Here is a 26,040-nt window from a genome sequence, read left to right as displayed (position 1 = left end):
GTGGGTTCCTGTGGGTACACCCCCACCTTTACCTGGGGTCACAGGATGCTTTTGTGAGCTTGTTAGTGTGTGTGGTAGGGAGGTGGGGGGAGGGCTTCCAGCAGAATACACACAGAAATGTCTGTCATACACAGCGCATGTTTTAGACCACACTATTTGTTTTATCCGGACAATAGAAGGGGGGAAATGCGTGCCAAAGCCACTGGCCATTCCTGCCTTGTCCAACCATACCAACACTTCCTGGTCTGAAGCAAGCGTTTGTGTCTGAGCCCGCTGCAGCATGTAACTGCAAACCAAACTCTGCTGACCTTTTTGTGTTGCTGACGATGTAAGCTAGGATTTTTGTTGAGTGACTTCTACAGCACCTTTCATGCAGGGTCTCAGTCACAATAAACCTGTCAAATACCCACTCCAGACCTCTTCTGTACCTGGCTGCACATCAGCTCAACAGGGTCCCACCGCAGGTAGGAAGGATGACGCTCAGGATGTACCATTGTATGACGGTCAGATGTACCATTCATTATCTATCATGTGTGCTAAACCTTCTCTTTGATCATGGCCTACCTTTTTTCATCAGTGAAGAGTGGGTTTACCAGCTAGGCACTTCAGTTTTTACGGGGGGTGATGCAGCATCCCATGGGAGGGTCATCTCAATGATGTTATTGCAATCATTCAAAGGTATTGTGTCTGTGTCATTTCAGGAAGGCCATCGCCACCTCGGAAGCCACATGCACCCGTCTGCCCAGCCCATGCCTCAGCTCCTGGCCAAGTTTGACCCAGACAGGGAGATCCTGAGCAGCTGTGACTGGACCGTAAGTGCAGCCTCTTGGCCCAGCTTATTGATTTTTACCCCCGCAATGGACTACATGCCCCTACTGAGTTTCAGAGTAGTGTACTTGGTTTACCCAGAGGTACTGATACTGTTTGGTAGTGGATTCTAAGTGAGCGAGCTGAGATTCCTACTTGTGGAGGGTAAAAAAGGGGTGTGTGTTTAATAGATCCGCCTCTCTCCAGGAGAACGCTGTGTAAAGTGGGGAGCACATCTGGTTTGAGACCACTGTCTCTGGGGACTCTGTTACGCCGGAGAGCAGCGACTGCTTCGCCAAGACACACTGGGTGGAGTGTGTTTGTGGCAGCTACCCCCTGGCCCTGCCTGACATTACAAAGCCACAGATGCTGGGTGGACAGGAATGAGCCCAGAGGAAGGGAGAATTAATTCATTAGAGGAGATGTATTTGTAGTGAATCCCAACAAAAAGAGAGGGGGAGTATTAATTTCTTGTCACATTGTTTTTTCATCTGTAAATGGATGATACTGTCCAGATTTATACCACCGTACCATTCAGTACAGTTCCCAGAGAATGCAGATTGTGGCAGCCCAATAGCGCTCTGCAACTGTAAACATAACAGTATGAGAAATGGTGCCATGTTAAGTACATTGAAACACTGTCTCTTCATTGTTTTGGAAAACTGATGGGATTATAAAAAGCGGGCAACTAGGAAGAGAACCTGTAAAAACGAAGCCCAATCTTTTTGTATTTTTTTCCTCCAGATGATGCAGATGTATTTTTTTGATTGTAATATTTGTATGGAGATTTAGTTCTGATATCCACAGTGTGACATTTTTGTATTTTTTGGTGTAACGCTCTATACCAGGGGGTGTCAAACTCATTCCATAGTGTCTGCTAGTTTCTGGTTTTTCCGTTCAATTAAGACCTAGACAACCAGGTGAGGGGAGTTCCACTAATTAGGTGACCTTAATTCATCAATCAAGCACAAGAGAGGATTGGAAACATGCAGACACTGACCAACCGTGGAACGAAGTTTGACACCTGTGCTATATACTGTACATGCTAGATACAAGCGCTTAGAGCGGGTTCTTTCTAACCCTGTTCCTGAGAGAGCGTCCTGTAGGTTTTCACTCCAACCCTACTCTTTCACATCTGATTTTACTAATTAGCAGGTTGATTAGATTAATTAGAAGTTACATTCTGGTGTTGGAGCGGAAACCTACAGGAGGGTAGCTCTCAGGAACAGAGTTGGAGAGCCGTGGTCCAACCAATGTTTGTGTAGAGTAGGGTTTCCCAAAGTCGGTCCTGGTACCCCCCCTTGTTGCATCGTTTTGGGTTTTGCCCTAGCACTACACAGCTGATTCAAATAATCAAAGCTTGGATGATGAGTTGGTTATTTTGAATCAGCTGTGTAGAGCTAGGGCAAAAACCAAAACCTACACCTGGGTGTTTGGGAAACCGTGTAGAGCACGTGTCAAACTCATTCCACGGTTGGTCGAAGTGTCTGCGTGTTTTCCTACCCACCCTTGTACTTGATTGATGAATTAAGGTCACTAATTAGTAAGGAACTCCCCTCACCTGGTTCTCTAGGTTTAATTGAAAGGAAAACCAAAAACACTCAGCCCTCCGCGGGAAATGAGTTTGGCAGCCCTTTGTAGAGGCTCCTCTGGTGTCCACAGAACCATAACACACTTCACCTCAGAAGCTAGTGCTGCTATCTTGAGGGTGTTGCACCCATAGAGGTAGATGGAGGGCCCTTTTTGCATCTGTGCCATATGGCTTCTGTGACAACAAGTGGACAGCTCCATTGAGGGCTTTCTTCATTTTAAAGTAGTTAAGGGTGGATACTGCCACCTGGGAGTGTGTTGTCTGCACAGGTATAAAAACCAAGGTAGGTAATTTACTGCAAAGCACCTGCAGTACATTTCCACCTTAACTACATTGGCTGATCCCTCCTGAGGACCTTGATGGAATTAATTATCGTAACCCATAGGAAGTCTCGCCAAGTTGACTTCTTCAAAATGGTGAAAGTTTTCAATTGCACTGCTCATGCTAAAACAGGCTTCGGGGCACTAGGAGCGGTCTATTTTAAGTTTATGGTTGTACCATGAATTATCAAGTTAAAAGAAAGTCATTTAATTCAGGAAGTTTTCATGTATTACTACGATAAGGGTCAGTAAATCAATATTCTCTCACTCATCTCGCCACCACAGCAGAAATCTGTAGCCCGGAAAAGTGTGCAGCCTGCAAGATAGTGGTTCACACAATCTGCATAGAGCAGCTAGAAAAGGTATGTTTCAAGCCATTTTCCCAACAAATGCTTCACAAACTTTTCTTCCAGTGAACTATGCTTTCACCTGGTAGCAGATAGATGTTAAATTATGTAATATCACCAAAGCTGTGGAAATTAGTTGAGAGCATGTATACCAAGACAAAATGAGTTGCAAATGTTGAATCCTGAAAATACCGTAATATCAGCCTTTTTCAGATGTTGTCTTCAAGAGACAAATGTTACCATCACATCAGTTAAGATGAGATTTAACAGGAAAAGCCATGCCAACCTAACCCATCCTGCTCCTCTCCAGTTATTCGACACACGAGGCTATGCCCCATGAAGACAGCCTGCTTTATCGAAGACCCCACCTTAGAGTGAGACACCCAGACCTCTCTCTTAGGCTGCTATGGGATATAACTAGTGTTAGATCATACTCCTTCTCTAACCCTATCTCACTACGCTACCTGACCCATTGACCTTGACCCTCCAATGCTGCACTCTGATTGGGTAATTCTCTGGATAATCAAAGTCGAATAGAGTCTGCCGCTTCTTTCCTAGAGATTTTTAGTTGCTGAATTTATTTGAATCTCCCCTTTCCCAAAAATGTCTTTAACTCTGCTAATCTGAGGGTTTGTTCATTATCTATTGTTTATACTTTATCTGATGCTGTTATGGTGCTGTTATGGTGGAGGTAAAGGTGAAGAGCTGGTTGTGTCACATAGTAACACATATTGCACCACAGGTTTCCCTTTTCAGTAAGTACTTCTAGGTGAACAAGAACTTCAGCATGTTCAGTTGAACCTTAAACCTCTCCTATTGGCCCTTTTGGATTACTGATTCAGCATTCTATTTTGGTGCAGGGTTTCTCTAACAACATATTGGAAACAACGACAAAGAAAAAACAAAATAAATCAATGTTTGAAGCAATTTCTTTGCTCTACCCCGTAGATAAACTTTAGGTGTAAACCGTCATTCAGGGAATCGGGGTCTAGGAATATACGAGAGGTAAGTGCCAATAAACGTTCATTTCCATTTGATCAAGATGATCATCATACTCATACTCATACTTTATTTTCACCACTTTTTCATCCTCCTTTGCCTTTGTCTTGTCATTCTATGTGTCTGTCTTCTCTGTAACCCCTCCCTCTCCTCCTGTCCCTGCTTCCCTTTTGCCCTTTGACCTTCTCTCTTGACCTTTGACCTTAGCCAGTCCTCCAAAGACAAGGTGCTCTAAAGTGCCTCAGGCGGATGGCTAACTGCATGGCCACCCCTTTCCTGAGCCAGTCCCAGGTACCATCCCACCCTAACTCCCCAGATCACCCCAACCCAAAGCCACAGTTATGGGGGCAGTAGGAGAGTAATGCCTGACTAGTTTAATGATTATAAAGACCCCCAAGGCCTAGCTTTGGATGTCCTAGTTTAAATTCCCTCATCATGACATTTGCATTTTTACATTTTAGTCATTTAGCAGACGCTCTTATCCAGAGCGACTTACAATTAGTGCATTCATCTTAAGATAGCTGTTAGAGACAATGACATATCACAATCGTATCAAGTACATTTTCCCTCAACAAAGTATTTATCAGCAAAGTCAGTGCTGGTGGGTGTTTTTTTGGGGGAGGAGGGGGTGTCGGAGGCGCCATGAAAGTAGAGTGTGAGGAGGAGCAGTGTGACAGAACTTAGGAAGGTTGAACACAAGGCGGGCTGGTTGCAGGGGTTTGATGGCAAAGCGGGGAGCCCAACCAACAGAGTTGCAGTAGTCTAGATGGGAGATGATAAGTGCCTGGATTAGGACCTGCGCTGCTTCCTGTTTGAGGAAAGGTCGTACTCTACGGATGTTGTAGAGCATAAACCTGCAGGAGCGAGTCACTGCTTTGATGTTTGCAGAGAATGACAGGGTGTTGTCCAGGGTCACGCCAAGGTTCTTTGCACTCTGGGAAGGGGATACTGGAGTTGTCAACCGTGATGGAGAGGTCTTGGAGTGGACAGGCCTTCCCCGGGAGGAAGAGCAGATCCGTTTTGTCGAGGTTGAGCTTGAGGTGGTGGGCCGACATCCAAGCTGAGATGTCTGCCAGGCACACAGAGATTCGTGTCACCACCTTGGTGTCAGAATGGGGGGAAGGAGAAGAGAAGTTGAGTGTCATCCACATAGCAATGATAGGAGAGACCATGTGAGGATATGACTGAGCCGAGTGACTTGGTGTAAAGAGAAAAGAATAGAGGGCCTAGAACCGAGCCCTGGGGGACACCAGTAGTGAGATCACGTGTGCAGACACAGATCCTCTTCACGCCACTTGGTAGGAGTGACCTGCCAGGTAGGATGCAATCCAGGAGTGTGCAGAGCTTGAGACGCCCAACCCTGAGAGGGTGGAGAGGAGGATCTGATGGTTCACGGTGTCGAATGCCGTGGATAGATCTAAGAGGATGAGAACAGAGGAGAGAGAGTCAGCTTTGGCAGAGTGGAGAGCCTCTGTGACACAGAGGAAAGCGGTCTCAGCTGAGTGAGCCGCCTTGAAGCCTGACTGGTTAGGGTCAAGAAGATTGTTCTGAGAGAGATAATGAGAGAATTGGTCAGAGACAGCATGCCCAAGTGTTTTGGAAAGAAAAAAAGAAAGGATATTGGTCTGTAGTTTTTTACGTCAGGGGGTCGAATGTTGGTTTCTTCAGGAGGTCGTCTTGAAGTCAGAGGGGACACAGCCAGTGGTCAGGGATGAGTTGATGAGGGAAGGGAGAAATGTCTCCAAAAAATGGTCTGGAGGGAGGAGGGGATGTTGTCGGGCTGCCGGACCTCACTAGTCGCAGGATTTCATTTGGAGAGAGCGGGGAGAAAGAGATCAAGGCGTATGGTAGTTGTGTATGTGGGACCAGTGGACTCAGTAGGTTGAATGAAAGAGGAGCGGATGTCAGTCAACCTTTTTTTTCAAAGTGGTTGGCAAAGTCATCCGCGAGAGAGGGAGTAGAGAGGTGGGGGATTAAGGAGGGAAGAGATAGTGGAGGAGAGTTTCCCAGGGTTGGAGGTGGAAGCTTGACATTTAGAGTGATAGAAAGCGGCTTTAGCAGTGGATACAAAGGAAGAGAAGGTAGAGAGGAGGGAGTGGAAGGATGATAGGTCCTCCAGAAGTTTAGTTTTCTTCCATTTCCGCTCAGCTGCCCAAAGCCCTGTTCTGTTAGCATACCACACTTAGTCATTATTACCACAGAACTGGGTTTATTATTGTCCTATACACAATAATGTTCACTGTGTTTTTCCAAACCTCTGATATTGCTAATGAGAAACTAATAAACTCAACACAAGCTTTCCTTGATCTCACTCACCATTGTCTACATGTAATAAAAATAGGAAAACCACAGTATTTTAAATCGGGCAATTGTGAGTGAGTTGATTAATGTGTTTATGAACGTTGGTTTTCCAGCCAACCGTAGTGCGAGGCACCATTGGGTCCACAGGAGGCGCCAGGATGGGAAGTGTCGGCAGTGCGGGAAGGTGAGCATGGTTATAATATCAATTAATTAATTTCTTCCCTATATTGCCCTGTATTGCAGGATTAATGATCTGATGAAACATGTTATTCTTGAGGGTACATTACCTCTTAGATCTGATTCATTTCTCTACAGGGTTTCCAGCAGAAGTTTGCCTTTCATAGCAAAGAGATTGTGGCCATCAGCTGTTCGTGGTGTAAACAGGCAGTAAGTTGTAAGGTTGATTGTACTGTACAGGTGTAGGATCTTAATTTGACCAGTATTGTCGCAGCAACATAATCCTGCAGCAACGTCACATTGTCTGAGAGAGATTTGCATGTTTATCCAAACTTCATGCCAGGGTAAGCCTACACGAAACACAGCCCTTATTTTAAGTGTTTCTAAAATCCCCGATGGGGAAAAATGAATGGTGGAAAAACGATTGGAACCATTTCCCTGTTTGACCGCTAGGTTTTATGGGAATTATGACACCTCCACTGTGGGGCTCTATTTGATAATTATATATGGTTGATGTTATGATTGTAAATTGGTCAATTGTAAATTCAGTCTGACTGTGAGAAACCAATCAAATCTGCTACTACTACTAATAATAATATTAGCTGGCCAAAATTGGGCTACATGAAAAGTGCAATACTGTGAATATAACTGTGTGCTATTGCCTGTTTTCAGGGAATTTATGTAAATCATGAAGCTCATCTGCATTTTGAATTTCTCAGCAACAAAAGAGTGATACAATTCTGATGTCTACCTCTGTATGGTCTTAGTGCTGCTGTGCCTCATAAACTATGAATTGAGAATGATGTGTGTATGGATGCTTTATGCTTATTTGAGACATTTGTGTGGGTGTCTGTGTTGAATGAAAACACTTCCAATGAGTATGGATGAATGTGATCACTGATGTATTGTGTGAGTGTGTACAGTAGCTGTCTTCACCCTCTGTAATGGTGTATGTATGTTTTATGTTTATGTGAGACAGTTGTGTGAGGGTCGCGTTGAGTGTTTTAAATGAATGATGTGTTGGTGTTTGACGTCACTGCTGCCATCCTTTCCTCTCTCCCTACTGTAGTATCACAACAAGGTGTCATGCTTCATGCTGCAGCAGATCGAGGAGCCCTGCTCCCTGGGTGCTCATGCCTCTGTCATCGTACCCCCTACCTGGATCATCCGGCTCCGCAGACCTCAGGTTAAAAAAATATATATAAAAAAAAAAAAAAAAAGTGTTTTATTGTCACATAGACCGGATAGGTGCAGTAAAATGTGTTGTTTTACAGAGTCAGCCATAGTAGTAGCACAGTGACCCTGGAGCAAATTAACGTTAAGTGCCTTGCTCAAGGTCACAGAGATGTTTTACCTTGTCGGCTTGGGTATTTGAACCAGCGACCTTTTGGTTACTGGCCCAACACTCTAACCGTTACGCTACCTGCCGCCCCCATAATCACATACACTTCCAAGTATTCAAATATTCACTGCCACCATGTGAGTTTACAATGGACAATGGCATGCTTCCCCAAATACTTTGTGGTGCCATTGCACTGAGAAGCCAACAGAGGGTAGCAGTCATCCATTAGTTTGAGCTGTAAGCCATGCGTTCAGCAGTTATGATAAATTACAGTGTATTATTTATAGTTGATCAAATGCTGTTCCTTATATAAATGGAATACCAATGTGCCATTTAATCCTCGTGTTATTCTTTCAGACCTCACTAAAGTCGAGTAAAAAGAAAAAACGGACCTCGTTTAAGCGCAAGTCCAGCAAAAAGGGAGAGGTGAGTTTGAATTGTTACATCATCCATCACAAATGGCCTTTCCTACCGTTTTGTATTGTGAAGAGACGTACGTAACTAAAACATCCTTTGTTGATTAGCCTGAGGCATCATTTCCATTATACTGCATCTGTTGTGCACTGTTCAATTGGTTTAACATTTAAATAAAAATACATGAAATAGTAGCTAAAAGGGCAATGTCAAACTGATGACAAGGTATTATCGATGTAGACAGTCTTCGCCCTTATCAAATCACTGCTGACACAACCCAGCCAGGGACATAGGATGTGCTTGTCAATACATACTTCCTGGCGCATCCAGTGTCCAATACCATGGCTTTAATGCATTTACATGGCAAGTGCATGTACATAAATAATTCTCTCTCTTGTCTGGCCTTGCATTGGTTAGCCAGCCCTCCAAAGACAAGGCGCTTTAAAGCGCCTCAGGCGGAGCCAGTCCAAGGTACCATCCTACCCCAACTCCCCAGATCACCCCACCTCAAAGCCACGGTTATGGAGACCGTATTGATCAATTCAACTGTGCACAGTGTTAGACAACTATATACTCTTTGGCTTACTATATCTCATAGAGAGTAGGAAGTATCAACGCAACATCAGCTCTATGCCATTTAATTTTAGTTAGTTACATTGGCATAATGTTATATGAGTCTGACACGATAGTTTATAACAAACCATCAGTAAAAGCAGTAAGAGCTTAATGCTCTTCCCTTAGGAAACCAACACTGTACATCAGTCATCTTTCACCTCTCTAAATGCATCCCTTTATTTCCTCTGCTCTCTCCCTTCCTCTTTGTGCAGGAGGCGCGTGGAAGCCCTTCATAGTTAGACCCATTCCCTCTCAGCTCATGAAGCCGCTGTTGGTGTTTGTCAACCCAAAGAGTGGGGGAAATCAGGTGAGCCGTGCAGCCTGTGCTGGAGCTGTCAGTGCAGGCCCAGTGGACCGAGGCCAACACCAGTCTTAGGTGTAATCCTGACTGGTCTATAAGCCTTCTGTGAGATGAAACACTGTCTGCATCTTAAAGAGTCTTTCAGCAGTCCAGTCAGGGCATCTCATACCTCACACATTTGGCTGGATCACTCAATCATATACTAGTCAGTTAATCAAATACTTATTTATTATGATGATGATGATGATGAATTGGTAGTAATTGTACTCCTACTCATTTTCAGGGAGCCAAGATTATCCAGTCGTTCATGTGGTACCTCAACCCCCGCCAAGTATTTGACCTGAGTCTGGGAGGGCCCAAGGATGGGTAAGTTTTCCAAAATAGCAGGTGCAAACTTTGTACTAATTCAGACTTTTTACTGACTCTGGCCCTTAAAAATCAAAATCATATGTATAAGTCTTGGAGCTCTTCCATTACTCTGTGCTCACTGACGCAGAGCTTCTTCTCATTAGATCTAATATATCTGAACCAAAAGAAGTCGTTCTAATTCCAAGTATTATTTTGATTTTCTATTTGTTCTTGCTATGGATACCCTGTGCTATTATTCAATCTGCCCAGGAGCCTTTTGGGGTGTAGGGCTCCCTTCACTGTGATGCTGCTGATTAACTGAGTGTGGGAGACCTTCATTAACAGGCTTGATACTGTGGACTGACTGTGACAGAAAACTAGAAGTTGATTTTGTCTCTTGCTCTGTCTCTCCAAGGTTAGAAATGTACCGTAAGGTGCATAACCTGAGGATACTGGCATGCGGAGGTGATGGCACGGTGAGTGGAAACAGGCTTGTTGTACAACAGCAATGCCAAAGGTATTTTTAAGCAACACGCAGACATTCTTGAACTATTTTAGCAGCAAACTTTACTTTGTGATCATTAAAATAACAGCACACAGTGTCTGGCGTTTGCCCTTAAAGGCATTTGACCCCATCTTAGTGATCTAAGCCCTGAACTTTGATGGTTATCTAAATGATTGAACAGCAACACACACTATGCTGCAGGTACAGTTTGTTAAGCTGTTCAAACATTTATTCCTCAAGTAAAGACAATAACAATGTTAGACATGGTGTTGAAGGGCACATCACATGATGTATTGATAACATGACTGTTGTATGGTCTGTGTGTAGGTGGGCTGGATCCTGTCTGCTCTGGACCAGCTCCAGCTGAACCCCCAGCCTGCAGTATCCATCCTGCCTCTGGGGACAGGCAACGACCTGGCCAGGACCCTCAACTGGGGTGGTGTGAGTATCTGGACAATATTTACACTGAGTGTACAAAACATTAGGAACACCCCCCCCCCTTTTGCCCTCAGAACAGCCTCAATACGTCGGGGCATGGACTCTACAAGGTGTCGAAAGCGTTCCACAGGGATGCTGGCCCATGTTGACACCAATGCTTCCCACAGTTGTGTCAAGTTGGCTGGATGTCCTTTGGGTGGTGGACCATTCTTGATACACACCGGAAACTGTTGAGCGTAAAAAAACAGCAGCGTTGCAGTTCTTGACACACTCAAACCGGTCAATGTGTGCCCTCTGAATGGCACACATACACAATCCATGTCTCAATTGTCTCAAGGCTTAAAATCCTTCTTTAAACTGTCTCCTCCCTTCATCTACACTGATTGAAGTGGATTTAACAAGTGACATCAATAAGGGATCATAGCTTTCACCTGGATTCACCTGGTCAGTCTATGTCATGGAAAGAGCAGGTGTTCCTAGTGTTTTGTACACTCAGTGAATACCCTCAAAGATATGCTTTTCCATAGTCGTTGGACAATGCAGGTGCACCAGAATCATGACAATAACCCCTTATTATTTCTTGAAAAATATCTTGAAGAATTGATATATCTCAGGAGGAACTAGCTACTTTCTACAATGCACTGTGTTAAATCTCTTGGCGTTGAACCTTCTCTATCCCTCCCCTCTCCAGGGTTACACAGATGAGCCGGTGTCTAAGATCCTGTCTCATGTCGAGGATGGGAACATCGTCCAGCTCGACCGGTGGAATCTAATAGTGGAGCCCAACCAGGATGCTGGGGCAGAGGAGAGGGATGAGCAACAGACAGACAAGGTGAACAAACCCTCTCACCCCTCCTCCCAGATCCTGTACTGTAGACGGTGTGGTGTGTGTGGATGGGTGATGCAGAGAATGAGGATTGATCAAATGTTAACTTAGTGCTAGCACTTGACCTATCAGACGGTGTGTTGGTAATAACATCGTAAATCAGGTTTTGACTGTGATGAGTTTTCATTGAGCCCCAGAGGATTAACCTCTCTACAATGTCACAATATAATTTGTTTATTGTAAACAGGGTCATGGCTGATCACACACCAAAATACCTCAGTGACCTTTACATTATTTAATGGTTAGTTAGTTCTAAAAGTAAAGAGAGATTATCAACTAGAAGCACAATCCTGCTCTGCGACCTCAAACATGATGTATTATTATTCAAAAATGTTTATGGCAGTGATGGTAGTCTGGGGCACTAAGACCATAGGACTGAGGATGGAGTTGGGCTCAGCAGCATACTCCGGTTTTGTGTTGAAATGTCAACATTTTACATTGTGATTTCTGATGTTTTGGTGATATTGCATCTGGGATTAACACATTTCTGTACGGGTTTTCTTTTCCACAGCTCCCCCTCGACGTCTTCAACAACTACTTCAGCCTCGGCTTCGATGCACACGTGACACTAGAATTCCACGAGTCTCGAGGTTGTATTTCAGATTGATCTATTAACGTTGACTACCCATGTAATGTCATTGTTGGCGATAAATCTCTGCTTTCCATAGACGGCTCACATCGATAGTAACAAATTATGTTGTGTGTATCTACTCTGTCATTGTGTCACATTACTCACTCCCTATCATGCTTTCTATAACCAACGCTCCGCAGAGGCCAACCCTGAGAAATTCAACAGCCGCTTTCGGAACAAGATGTTCTATGCAGGGGTGGGTACAGTTGTGTTTTCTAAACAAGAGAAAATAACTAATACATTCATATTTTCTCACCAGTATCATCACTTTTACCATTATTAGTGATAGTAATTGTGGTATTTGGCCATAGCTTTAGTTGTGTCATTATTTTGTATTGATCATCTACAAGTTTGATTCTCTGGTGTTCCTTCTAACCAGACGGCCTTCTCAGACTTCTTCATGGGCAGCTCCAAAGACCTAGCCAAACACATCAAGGTCGTGGTGAGTTCTACTGACCATTACATGGACCTTGGCTGCAGCTCAGATTGTGTGACGTCATTCCACAAAGGGTTCAAGTTCAAATCTAAATACGTTAACAGGAATTTCCCCACTTCATAGTAAAGATAGTTCCTCAGAAATAGAAATTGACCCCAGTTTGAGAGCCTGGGCTCCATTCTGAGCTTGTGATCCTTACAACCTACCCTGTACATCTCATTAGACTCAAAAATGTGTTCTTCTTCTCAGTCAGTCAGTCAGAATGTGGCACCTTTCAAAGGGTACATCTTTAAAGGGAACATGTGAGAACTCTTCCGGGAATGATCTGAGTCCGTATGTGTACAGTAATGGAGTCACCTGTCTGTCTCCTCTCATTAGTGCGACGGCACCGACCTCACCTCAAAGGTTCAGGATCTGAAGCTGCAGTGTCTGGTGTTCCTCAACATTCCCAGGTTAGCAGCCACAGCTACTCTGACTATGTTCCTCAATGAGAAAAGGGGTTATATATGACATGTTACCATTTTGTCACTGTTGTAATGTAGGCTGTAGGCCAAGTTAGGCACATAATAATGCGTGTGTGTGTGTGTGTGTACTAGATACTGTGCTGGTACCATGCCATGGGGCAACCCAAGCGAGCACCATGACTTTGAGCCACAACGGCACGACGACGGCTGCATTGAAGTTATCGGCTTCACCATGACCTCTCTGGTATTCACCTATCAACTTGAATTTGTCTATGTGTTAGAACACAAGTTAGTAGATTAATGAAATGGATGAGTCAGTTTCTTTACATTTCTCCTAGTCATAGCCTTGCTCTGATGGATGACCGTCTCGTCCTCCCTGGTGCTGTAGGCAACACTGCAGGTCGGAGGTCATGGTGAGCGGCTGAACCAGTGCAGAGAGGTGACCCTCACCACCTACAAGTCCATCCCCATGCAGGTAGATGGGGAGCCATGCAAGCTAGCCCCCTCCACCATCCGTATCTCCCTGAGGAACCAAGCCAACATGGTGCAAAAGGCCAAGAGGAGGACTTCTATACCGCTGCTCAACGAGTAAGTAATACAGGGAACGCTTATTTACAACTGAGTTTATAAAAAGAGACCAGAATGGGTCCAGTCAGACTCCGAACATCAATCCAACTATGGTGACTTTCTATGCAGTACTTTGTTTAATCTTTGCACTGTCGGTAGGTTGCCTCTGTTGTCATGCGGTGCTTGGGAAGTTGGAAGTTATTGTAATGCATTCGAGTGTCCTCGACCGAGCCGAAGGTCGCTCTTCAATTTCTTGCTGTGTGATTTAAGTGGCACGCAGGTGTGGGAGACTGACAGGCCAGACAAGGTGGGATTCATTTGCAGGGGAGGCTGAAGTGCTGACAAAGACTTGTGCATGTAAAATAATCCAAGCCAATGAGGGAAAACAAACAAAAAAGACATTCAACAACATTCATCAAAGTCATCATGGCTTTGCAACCATCTTCCTTTTCTCTCTATCAGTCATCTTAGTCATATCAGTCTGTCTGTCTACAGGCTGAAAATTGAAGATGTGTTATCAGAATGAACAGCCCTATTTACTTTCATGGTAATTGCATTATCTTTTTAAATCCTGTTGTAAGGTTTTTGCTAATTTCATACTTTGTTGATTCTACTGTGAGTCTCGCGACAATGTATTGACTTGCTGGCAGGGGGAATTATGAATCCTCCATTTAAAGGATTGAAATGTCCAGGGGGGGGGGACTAATTCAATGATTGTGTTTACAGAAGCCTGTTTTAGCTGAGATTAAGTTGTGGTCATCCAAACCTTATTCATGATACCATTCTTCCTTTTTGCAAAGTTGGTTAGAATGGCCCAACCTTCTGTGAAGCAAAACACCAGGCATTTGGACAGAAAGTAAGAATGATAAGATGCAAATGAGCCTGGAATTCAAACAAACAACCCAGCTGTATTCACTTCTACACTTCTTACATCGTTTGAGATCATACCCCAACATTAGATCAAACTGTTCTCCCAACTGTTTTCCAACATACTCCAGTAAGGAACAAATACAACATGTGTTGTTGTCAGGTGTCTATTGTCCTTGAATAGAATGGTAAGCTATAGTCACAACATTGTTTTTGGGTCTCCCACACACTGCGAACAGATCACAGATCACAACTTTTTTCATGAATATATATATATAATCATCCTAGAAGCCATCACAATGACAAACAGAAGGGGGAAAGCTGCGTTGAACACCTTGGGCTTCTCTCAGGTTGCTGTGCATGTGAGCCCAGGTTGTCAGATTGTTGTGGTTAGAGGTTGATCCCCTGTCATCAGCTTGCATTAATGCTCTTCCCGGAGTGACAGTCTTTCGTTAATTTTTTTTTTACCTTTCAGCCGAGATGATTCCAACTCCCAACTAGTTAGAAATTAATAAGGAAAGTAACGGATACTATACAGTATAATGGTGTACTGAAATCAAGCATAGGTTATGAATAATATTTGTTATGTGTCAATTTGACATGCTTTGGTTGTTTGTTCCTACAAATATGTACACTGAAAAAAAATATAAACGCAACATGTAAAGTGTTGGTCCCATGTTTCATGAGCTGAAATAAAATATCCCAGAAATTTTCCATATGCACAAAAAGCTTATTTCTAAAATGTTGTGCACACATTTGTTTACGTCCCTGTTAGTGAGCATTTTTCCTTTGCCATAATAATCCATCCACCTGACAGGTGTGGCAGATCAAGAAGCTGATTAAACAGCATGATCATTACACAGGTGCACCTTGTGCTGGGGACAATAAAAGGCCACTCTAACATGTGCAGTTTTGTCACACAACCCAATGCCACAGGTATCTCAAGTTTTGAGGGAACATGCAATTGGCAAGCTGATGGCAGGAATGTCCATCAGAGCTGTTACCAGATAATTTAATGTTCATTTCTCTACCATAAGCCACCTCCAACGTGATTTTAGAGAATTTGGCAGTAAGTCCAACCGGCCTCACAACCACAGACCACGTGTAACCACACCAGCCCAGGACCTCCACATCCGGCTTCTTCATCTGCGGGATCGTCTGAGACCAGCCACCCGGACAGCTGATGAAATTGTGGGTTTCCACAACCAAATAATTTCTGCACAAACTTTCAGAAACCGTCTCAGGGAAGCTCATCTACGTGCTCGTCGTCCTGACCAGGGTCTTGACCTGACTGCAGTTCGGCATTGTAACCGACTTCAGTGGGCAAATGCTCACCTTCAATGGCCACTGGCATGGTAGAGAAGTGTGCAATTCACAGATGAATCCCGGTTTCAACTGTACCGGGCAGATGGTAGACAGCGTAGCGTGTATTTTACATTTACATTTACGTCATTTAGCAGACGCTCTTATCCAGAGCGACTTACATTTACATTATTCTTTTTAATTTTCATACCCCATGGGAATCGAACCCACAACCCTGGCGTTGCAAACGACATGCTCTACCAACTGAGCTACCTCCCTGCCGGCCATTCCCTCCCCTACCCTGGACGACGCTGGGCCAATTGTGCGCCGCCCCATTGGTATATGTGTATGGCGATGTGTGGGCGAGCGGTTTGCTGATGTCAATGTTGTGAACAGAGTGCCCCGTGGTGGCGGTGGGGTTCTGGTATGGGAAGGCATAAGCTACGCACAACAAAGACAATTGCATTTTATTGATGGCAATTTGAATGCACAGAGATACCGTTACGAGATCCTGAGGCCCATTGTCGTGCCATTCATCCACCACCATCACCTCATGTTTCAGCCTGATAATGCACTGTCCCATGTCGCACGGATCTGTACACAATTCCTGGAAGCTGAAAATGTCCCAGTTCTTCCATGGCCTGCTTACTCAACAGACATGTCACCTATGGAGCATGCTCTGGATCGACGTGTACAACAGTGTGTTCCAGTTCCCACCAATATCCAGCAACTGCGCACAGCCATTGAAGAGGTGTCGGACAACATTCCACAGGCCACAATCAACAGCCTGATCAATTCTATGCGAAGGAGATGTGTCGCACTGCATGAGGCATGTGGTCCTGCCCCACCTCTTTAAGGAATACCTGGGATAGGATAAAGTATTCCTTCTAACCCCCCCCAAATTGTAAAGTGGTTATCCCACTGGCTATAGGGTGAACGCACCAATTTGTGAGTCGCTCTGGCTAAGAGCGTCTGCTAAATGACGTTAATGTGCCCTTGAGCAAGGCACTTAACCCTAATTGCTCCTGTAAGTCGCTCTGGTTAAGAGCGTCTGCTAAATGACTAAAATGTAAATGTAAAATGATGTGGTGGTCACACCAGATACTGACTGGTTTTCTGACCCACGCCCATACTTTTTTTTATAAAGGTATCTGTGAACAACAGATGCATATCTGTATTCCCAGTCATGTGAAATCCATAGATTCAGGCCTAATACATTTATTTCAATTGACTGATTTCCTTATATGAACTGTAACTCAATAAAATCTTTGAAATTGTTGCATGTTGCGTTTTATATTTTTGTTCAGTGTAATTCCAATTTTTGAGAGATGATACCCAACTGACTATATTTCTGTTGTCTTCCTCAGCCAGCAGCCCTTCCCGGAGAGGTTAAGGATCCGGGTGAACCGTATTAGCATGCACGACTATGAGGCCCTGCATTACGACAAGGAGAAACTCAAAGAAGCCTGTGAGTATTCCATCTCTGTCTAATGCACTGTAACTTCATCATCCCTCAGGTGTCAGCCAGCCTGTTCAAGGAGGAATGCAGCAGGCCCTTGAGTACTGCTTCATGCAGGAATGTTACTGAGAGCCAGAGGTGTTTTCAGTGATGTAGAACTCTGTAGTAGATATACTACATATGTCCTTGTACCATTTTAGGGGCTGATTCCAACCTGAGTTAATAGTGTAATTCCCTTTTTATGCACTTGTCTCTCTACATGTATTCTGACCTTGAATTTGAGCATGAGAATAGCATGCTATTCACCTGCTATTTGTTTGGGGTGGAGATTGAATAAATTAAGGTGAGGCTGAGGTGTGTCTACAGATACGGCATATTCTGACCTTGACTTAATTCCCTAATAATTCCAACACCTACACGGGAGGAAACCATGAATACGGTTCTACCGGTTCCAAGTGGAAAAAGCATCTACTTAATTTTTTCCAATATAAATAATACCATTCTCCATGCACTGTAATTGACAACTTGATAAGAGCTAGGTAAATGATTAATCTGTTTGGATAAGGGAATTGTAAATGACACTTGTTTTAGAACTATTTTACCTTATAATCGCTGGAGACAAATGTGAAACCAGTCATACAGCAAAATGAATCATATCAACTTTCCCACAGTAAAGTTGATGAAATGCTGTGGCATTATACAGAATTTAAATTATACGGCCTTTTAACTTGCAGGGATGGGCACGCTCTAATGTCTTAATTATTTCCATCATGTTAAATATTATCCACTATCAGTATCGACCATCAGTAGGCCTAATAACCACACATATTCAACTGCCAATTTACTCTTAGTTCCCTTCAGTTAGTATAGTCTACATTATCATTCTATTTAATTACATTGTTTTGATTACCTTCATTTGCTTTCTCTGTAAACGCCATCAAGGCCGTGTGGTTGTTGGTGAGGATCATTAGTAACAAAAGGCAAATTAAATCATTATGGAGCGGCGCGCAGACCAAGCCGTAACAATTTGAACCTGACGTATGGCGCAATACTTGGCCATGTCGTCACACAGTTCCATGGTTAGTGCAGGCAATAGAAGAGGGTATAGCCTACTATTCTCCCTATTATAATTCTATGTACACTAATCTTCCAACGTTACCGTGGGTTGAAGAACTGAATGTGGCAATTTCCAGAATGAATCAAATTACCGTTTTCTTTATTTTGTGCGTAAAGGTTCTCCAACCCTGTTTTTTTAGGATTCATAAATACTTTCCTAAATCTAAGTAATCTACAAGATCAGATTATTTTAAAATCTACCAATCGGTGCTGAAACAGATGAGTATGCATATATTTATATTCTAGTAAGTCTGTTGACAAAATTCAAACTAAAAGGTACACTATATTTAAAGGGATGGCTTAGGATAGATGTACTGAAAACCCTACTGAATGAAAATTCCACGAGAAAAACGGTTGGCTAGCAAGTGGGATGGTTTCCAGCAGTTTAATTAAATGTATTCAGCGTGCGAAGGGAACCTTTCCTGCAAAGCCAGTTATGCACCTGCATAAGGTAAGTCTGAATACCAACTACTGAGAAGTGCGTAGGAAAGGCATGCACAGGAAAGGCATACATTTCCTAAGTCTGAATCGGCCCCTTGGTGTACTGTCAGCAAGAGTGTTGATATTACTTCTCGTGGGTGAAATGCTAACATGGACTTTAAATCTACACAGCGACTACATAGACTCTGTCACTGTCAAACATAGGTTAGCACAAATAAATGTAATGTGGAAGAACACACCAGGCTCTTGATCGCCCTAACTAGCCTCACTAATTACAAAGGGAAAGGAAGTCCCTTTTGATTTATATGGTACTTAGTAGAAACCCCACAGAGATGGAACTCTTTCATTTTCTCTCTTTCTGGCTCCTCCTTGAGAGGGAGGAGGGGGCGGACATTGGCTCCAGGTTTTGCTATCTGTCCACCCTGATACCCTTCTCCAATCCCCGTCAGGCCACTCGATTGCTATGAGTTTATCATGCAGTGTGGGCCTCCCTGCATGTGACTTTGGCTAGATATCAAGTGTGTGACTGTGAGGCGATAATGAGGTAGCTGTCCATTACTGTCTCTAATGGATGCCCTGGGGCCCCAGAGGGGCTCTGTCAGTGGTTCTGTGTTTTACAGCCTCCTGCAGCACCTGTGTGCTAGGAAGACACGGTAATAACCTCCCATAACACAGCTAGAGCCACCCCCCACTCTTAATTGTTATCACATTCGTATCCTCATGCACAAACCTACTATTCCAGACAGTGTCCCAGACTATTAGTTAATGCTCTCCTCCCAAAAACAATGTTTGTTTGTTTCGTCTCAAAAAACAGTGGGCAGCATTTGTTTGGGCTGGACTTGTGAAGGCTGTTGTCCTTGATGTTGTATATGATTATCCTCTCCAAACAAAACTGCAACAATTACTGGCCCCAAGTTATGTAACTGGGAAATGCAAGTGATGCTGTTTTTGTCTCTGATGAAACAAAACACAGCTGCTATGGACCGACCTTGTTGTTGGATATCTCCAAAGAAGTATGTGAAATAAGAAAGTAAGATGAATGTATTAGGTTCTTACTGAACTTTTGCAATTATATAGCCTCGTATTACCATCCTGATGACCGCTGTGGAATTCGTGTAGTGAAATAGAATGTAAGCTCGCAAGATTTCCGGATGGTCGTACGAGGCTAGCAATTATAATACCGGACATAAAATCTCCCTGTAGGTTTTGATACTCAGGCATAATTGGTGGAGGTCCAACAGTTTTCTAACAGTACCTACCATTCGGTTCACGGAATGCTGAAAGTAGTTTATTCTTTGTTTTCCACCACTAGATGTCAGAACATGCAACTAAAAGAAAAGAAGATATGCTTTTAAACCTGAAGTAAATTTTAACTGATTGTGTATATATAAACTCAATGTCCATATTAAACTGTCATACAGTGGTCCAATAACATACTTTGTACCTAATGCACCCTCATGCTTGCTGACATACAAGAGAATTCCAAGGCTGTTTTTGATAGGCTACTCATAGATGTAAATGGGAGCGAACACATGAAAGTGAACAATCATTCTGTGATTTGCACATTGTTTAGATTCATTCTAGATATCACACTCAGACTCCCTCTGGCTAACACTGAATCAAGTTCGGTCCCTGATGTTTCACATGGATCTTGAGGTACAAGTGATGTTAGCTGTCATAGCTGAGGTTAAAACTCTATTCTCTCGTCTCTGATCCAAAGATATAGCATGTGGCTGCTACCAGTCAGGCAGTTGTCTCAGTTGCCTGACACCTATAAAGAGCTTAGACAACTATGCTGTTGCAGAGTGAGGACAGCAAAAGAGAAAGAAAAAAAAAAGAAGAGAAAGAAGCTGAATTGAATTAGAGACAGACTGTTCCAAGGTTGCTAGGCAACAGCACATTCCTCAGTGGAGAAATCTGCCTGCTTTTCTCTCTCTCCGCCTGTGAAACTTGCTGCTCCTCAGAGAGCCACTTTTTCAATTCACAAATCTCAGCCTGATAGTCCACGAGTCATTCACTTCTGTTCTGTTCTGACCGCAAAAGAAGGCCCTGTGAATGGCCTGGACTTTCATGATCACATAATGTGGTTTTGATGCACTCACTGATACACAGTGTATCTGCTTTCTCACCTGCTGCCCAGTTGTACTTTAGGCCTAATTGCCTGTCTTTTGTCTAGCACAAATCAATGGGCATTGGAACTAATGACAAACATGTCCCCAGACAGTTTTTCCTCTTGCAGACATCACATTTAGAGAATTCTTCCTCTGTTATTGTTTTGTATTGCTATTTGGTTTACACACTTCACCTACTTTGACAGCCGTTTCAAAGGGGTTTGAGTTCACTAAGTGCATTGGACTTTGCGTGGCACTCTATGAAATACAAGGCATCCAGGAAGCCCAAGTCTAAATATATCCTTGATCTATTGCCAACAAAATGAACTTCCCCCAAACCTTTCTGGTTCGAGTTGATAAATGGACACAATCAGTTAGTCTGTGTCTTGTAGCTTGTGTCTATGAGCTACCTGTGGACCTAGCTGTAGAATGGTTTTTCATGCTTGCAGCAGTGTTTAACAGCATGTTGTTAAATGTTATGTTGTCTCATCATCTTTCCCCACAGCTATCCCACTGGGCCTCATCGTTGTCCCGGGAGACAGTGACCTGGAAACATGCCGCTCCCACATCGAGAGGCTCCAAGAGGTGAGAAATGAAGGAAGAAGGGGGGGACAGCGAGAAGGGGACAGAGGAGAGAGTGTGGGTTGATGAGGGGATGGAACTCTGGGTAAAAGAAGGACAGAAGGGATGGAGGACATGAGAGGCAGAGAGCATATGAAGACAGTGGCTGTGAGGTAACTAATACTAAGGGAGGACTCAGAAATGTCTGTGATGGAGGACAATACAGGCAGAGAGTAGAAGAAGACAGAGGGGGTAGGACTGAGCTAATACCATGGGAGGATTGGGAAAGCATTGTGATGAATTTGTGAGAATGCAAGAGATGAAGGAAGAGAGGAGGTTAGAAGAGGGAGGAACTTGCTGATGTCAAGAGCAATTACTCGCAGGCTGGTATATGATGGCTCATCTCGACAGACAAGCCCTAACCTGTCTTTAGGATGGGAAAGGATTGCATGTGTGGTTGTTTGTGAATGGGGTAGACTGAGATTTTGCCAAAACATGACATCTTTGCCCCTCTAGCCCCATCGCTGTCCCTTTTGGTTCAAAACCCATTGAAATAAATAGTGCATGAAATGTGTTGCCAATTAGCGGCATCACTGCTTTGCAATCATTATATATCTCCTTATTTTTAACCACTATCCCTCAATGGCTGTCCCTTATTTGGGATTCTCAAACAATATGTTGTCTTGTTGCTGTTTTCATCAGCTCATGTCATAAGAAAAGGCTTAAATTATATTTTGATTTTGTCTGCCACTAATGGAGGCATGATGACTAAAATACTGTTGCAGAATGGTAATTGCTTCTGTAATATGTGTAATCATCCACTTTCATTATATATTACTCCCAAAGACATGTATTATTGGTAAGTAGGACTCATAGCATACAGCAAGACGGCATAAATTGAGGGGGGGGAAATGTTTCTCCCACTACATTCAACCCATAATGCAATCCAAAACCAGTCATTATAGTAACTTCAAGACGAGATGTTTATTTTCCTATCCGCATGTGGTGATTTACTTTGGGCAGGGGCATTAGACAGGAAGGAGAGTCTCCATTTGTGGGATTACAGTGTTTTTGGGGCTATTCCACAGGACTTCATCTCCATTCATCCCTCCTTCAAACGACTGGTGCTCCAGGTTGGTAAAACGAGACAGGACATGGAGTCTGTGGCATGGAAAGGAACAAGTCTGAAAAGGAAACATTCCCCTTATCAAAAACGACTTTTAGATCACAGATTACATTTACAATTTAGTCATTTAGCAGACGCTCTTACCCGGAGCGACTTTCACAGACGGAACAAACACAGACGGAGCAAACTAATAACCATAAAATATAATCTAATTCAAAAACAAGGATGAGGCCTTTTATAACCATGTTATTTTTATGAGGACACACTGTTTGAGTATGTGATGCTTAAATCTGAAGAAAACACTTGTCAAACCTGTCCCTCCCTGTGCATAACCGTAAAACACATACAGTACAAAGACAGCGCTGCAGCCACAATTCTCATAGTTTCATTAGGTGTTTACTTGGAATTGTGTGTTTGATCAACTCTTCCATTTCTTTTTTTTGTCTCCAAGAAAATAATCTAGAGCACAAATATACTTCTCACATCCAGTAGTTCCTTGTTGGCTTAAAATCAAATAAACGGTGCAGTCAGTCAAGGGTGTGTTGCATCAATATTCGAATATCTAGTGCTTTTACAAAGTGATTTCACCACAAGCTCTAAGAGAGAGCGAGCTCTGCATACCCAGAGAGCGAGAGGTGCAGGTAGATGCTGAGACTGTCTGTCTCCAGTGATAACCACACACTCCTCCCAGCTACCCTGGCCCACCTTTTATATCCCCATCCACAGCTTAGCCAAACCAGCTGCATAATGTGAGTGGCTGGATAATAAAGGCTGTACTCAGGAGACTCTTTTTCCTCTTGTCTTTCTGTAGTGGCCCTGTTCCCCTATGCAAACCAACCCAAATTTGTTCCTCTGGGAAGAGTTTTTCTCCTTGTTCCTCGGTGCCCCTAAGCATGGTTTAGATGTGTTTGTATGTGTACTTTAGTGTTGTGTGTTTGTGATTGTGAGTGTAATCAGGAATATGTTTGCCTGTGATTTTTGTATGCAGCAAGCATCCAATGTTTAAGAAACTGCTGCAGTTAAGGTTGCTTTGGCTATGTTATTACAATTAGTAATACTTTTGCTGAGTATAAGCGAGCACTATGACCTAGACTAGTTAGTGGACTAGTTGATACTGTCTCGTTTGGTGGTTGCATGTTTTGGGTTCCCTGTTCGAGACCCAGAAAAGTCTGGTGTTGATTAGATTGGCTACCTTGTGTACACGATTTTCTTTGTTTGTGTGGGTGTGTGTTTTTCTTGTAGGTGGTATCCAGTATTTGTGCCCTAAGCTAAGCATGCTCTTTCAGCATAGTTCCTTAGTGCATGCATCATAACATTCTGTACACTGCTATCCTCCTGATCCCCTTGGAAGTTAGATGGACTGGTCAAGTTTACCTTTAGATGGGAAATCAGTAGTAGGTTTTCCTGACCACAGTTAAACTGATCAGGAAAAACCCTCAGCCCTAGTTTTAGCCTATAACTAGGGCCTGGAGTTTTCCGGGCCAAGGCATGTGGTCAGGAGAAACTCATGGCCCTAGAAATGACTTCTGTTGTTGTCGTCACACTCCAACAGGTCTGTTTCAGTCTGAACATTGAATAGACAAATTTCCTTTTGTGACTTGCCTCAGCCCATTTTCCTTTAAACATCGACTTACCTTCAAGATCAAGTTCTGAAGAGGATTATGTCAATGTATCTCATTGCATAAGGTCACTGGACTATGGTACCTTTGGAAAAGCTTGGATTAAGTACAGTTCAGCCAATGCACAGAACAGTGACCAAAGAAGGGATTGTAAGGTCTTTGGTCCAAGGATTCTGTGACTGAGGCTCACATGGGGGAAAACACCTGCCCTCCTAAACTCATGGAACTGTATATGAAAGAGTAGGGGGGGGTTAATATGCTGGGCCCTTTCAGTGAACTCACTGCCCAGAAAAGTACTTTTCATTTCAAAAAGCCTATGTCTGAACACAAGACTCAGGGCCTTTTAAATCTTGCCCTACATCCAGCAGAAAAGGTTTTTATTATTTGAGTCCTCCGTTTTTCAATGGACCAGTAAGTTGGACAAAACAGAGTCAAGCCCTTCCAGTCTCATTTATGTTTCGTGTATAGAGCAGGCTGTTGTGGAACTAATCTCATTGGTCCCATTTCTTTCTCAGGAGGATGATGGAGCTAAATCAAAGACCCTTTCCTCGCAGAAGCTTTCGCCAAAGTGGTGCTTCTTGGACTGTAAGTACCACTTCTTATAAGGAGCGCTGCTATTTATTCCTTACACTTTCTACAGTGTAGTATTCCTCTTGTGCCTCCTCTTTTAGTCCCCTGTCTATCTTCAACGCTGAAGAGAGAGCGCTTCACATAATCTGATCATTGCAAGTGGGAGCTTCTGACTCTTACAGGTCACTGTTTTCTTGGTTCATTCACCATAGAATTTCATGTTTTGTCAAGGTAGACATAATATGATAGAACAGTGCCATTTTAGGACCTTACGATTAGCGCATCAGTGCCATTTTAGGACCTTACGATTAGCGCATCAGTGCCATTTTAGGACCTTACGATTAGCGCATCAGTGCCATTTTAGGACCTTACGATTAGCGCATCAGTGCCATTTTTAGGACCTTACGATTAGCGCATCAGTGCCATTTTAGGACCTTACGATTAGCGCATCAGTGCCATTTTAGGACCTTACGATTAGCGCATCAGTGCCATTTTAGGACCTTACGGTTAGCGCATCAGTGCCATTCTTCTGCAGGATAAGGATTGACATTTACATTACAAGCAAATATACACAGCATAAATTGAGTTCTAAATGTTTAAAACACAAGTTTTGAGGATAATTTAAACATTTGTTTTAGATTATTGTTTAGAAGAATTGAAGATAGGTAGAGCAACCTACAGAACATAATTTAACGCAGCTGTGCTGTGTTTCTGTGTGAAATAGGATCTGCCAATTCAATTAAACCGAGCTCCACATTAACATTCATTTAGATCAACAGCTCTGGTGCAAAGATACAGAAATCAACTCGATAATAATGTCACTGATTTGCTTTGAATGTTTCTGCTCTCTGTTGCATAGCAGAAAATGAATATTCTAGGCAGACTTCATGCTTGTCTGTGAGATCTTCTTAAGCATACGGTTTATAATATTTCTGTAAATAATCTGTAGTACTGTAAGAATGTCAGTGATTCTGCATGTCTCTTATGAATATATGGCCCTTTACATATATCCAGTTTTATCAAGGCATTGTTTATTCCACTGACAGTATTATGAATTACATGTTATGTTATGTGCATTGCTAGGAATAGCTATACATTGCTATGCATAACACAGTTTACATATATGATGTACTCTTGCTGCTCATCAGTCACTCCACCAGCAGTGAAACTCACAATCTTCCATCTCCTCACACTAGACTGATATGATAGCTGATCTCTGAAGGGTATCATTGTTTGAATGCTAAGTTAATTCACTTACTAACTAGTGATAGTTGGTAGAGAAAGGAGGGTGTTAGAATCTCCAGCCAAATGTTCTGTAGCTTTTCAAAGCTTAATTAAATCCCATAGCTGCTCCGTTGAAATCAGCACAGATTAGCTTC

At 43.1% G+C, this 26,040-nt stretch overlaps 2 protein-coding genes and 1 long non-coding RNA gene across 4 annotated transcripts in view; all 3 read left to right on the top strand.

Moving 5' to 3' along the window:
- The first annotated feature begins 3,015 nt into the window (after window positions 1-3,015).
- Window positions 3,016-6,493, top strand: LOC123487305. 2 transcript variants are annotated; one of them, XR_006659721.1, is made up of 3 exons: window positions 3,016-3,080; window positions 4,014-4,070; window positions 6,479-6,493. It is a non-coding gene; the product is annotated as an uncharacterized LOC123487305 (long non-coding RNA). The 2 variants fall into 2 exon arrangements; XR_006659720.1 differs by lacking the exon at window positions 6,479-6,493 and adding an exon at window positions 4,272-4,364.
- Window positions 6,494-6,498: 5 nt separating this feature from the next.
- LOC123487304 (diacylglycerol kinase zeta-like) lies at window positions 6,499-8,406 on the top strand. Its single transcript, XM_045218519.1, has 4 exons — window positions 6,499-6,549; window positions 6,681-6,752; window positions 7,612-7,728; window positions 8,242-8,406. Exons 3-4 carry the CDS (start codon window positions 7,636-7,638, stop codon window positions 8,383-8,385), a joined length of 237 nt encoding a protein of 78 aa, XP_045074454.1. The 5' UTR covers window positions 6,499-6,549; window positions 6,681-6,752; window positions 7,612-7,635; the 3' UTR covers window positions 8,386-8,406.
- A 233-nt stretch (window positions 8,407-8,639) lies between these two features.
- LOC123487303 (diacylglycerol kinase iota-like) overlaps window positions 8,640-26,040 on the top strand; it is a 34,610-nt gene continuing 17,209 nt past the window's right edge. The window contains exons 1-16 of the mRNA XM_045218518.1: window positions 8,640-8,661; window positions 9,126-9,220; window positions 9,498-9,580; window positions 9,978-10,038; window positions 10,395-10,508; window positions 11,197-11,337; window positions 11,903-11,981; window positions 12,163-12,218; window positions 12,402-12,464; window positions 12,837-12,910; window positions 13,055-13,166; window positions 13,311-13,510; window positions 17,026-17,126; window positions 21,291-21,370; window positions 22,435-22,479; window positions 24,607-24,676. Coding sequence (XP_045074453.1) covers window positions 8,640-8,661; window positions 9,126-9,220; window positions 9,498-9,580; window positions 9,978-10,038; window positions 10,395-10,508; window positions 11,197-11,337; window positions 11,903-11,981; window positions 12,163-12,218; window positions 12,402-12,464; window positions 12,837-12,910; window positions 13,055-13,166; window positions 13,311-13,510; window positions 17,026-17,126; window positions 21,291-21,370; window positions 22,435-22,479; window positions 24,607-24,676 — 1,396 coding nt within the window. The remainder of the gene's footprint in view (window positions 8,662-9,125; window positions 9,221-9,497; window positions 9,581-9,977; window positions 10,039-10,394; window positions 10,509-11,196; window positions 11,338-11,902; window positions 11,982-12,162; window positions 12,219-12,401; window positions 12,465-12,836; window positions 12,911-13,054; window positions 13,167-13,310; window positions 13,511-17,025; window positions 17,127-21,290; window positions 21,371-22,434; window positions 22,480-24,606; window positions 24,677-26,040) is intronic.

The sequence above is a fragment of the Coregonus clupeaformis genome, unplaced genomic scaffold (genome assembly GCF_020615455.1).
Source record: "Coregonus clupeaformis isolate EN_2021a unplaced genomic scaffold, ASM2061545v1 scaf1624, whole genome shotgun sequence".
Taxonomy (NCBI): Eukaryota; Metazoa; Chordata; class Actinopteri; order Salmoniformes; family Salmonidae; genus Coregonus; species Coregonus clupeaformis.
The sequence above is the reverse complement of the archived record's forward strand: the minus strand, read 5'-3'. Positions and strand labels throughout refer to the sequence as shown.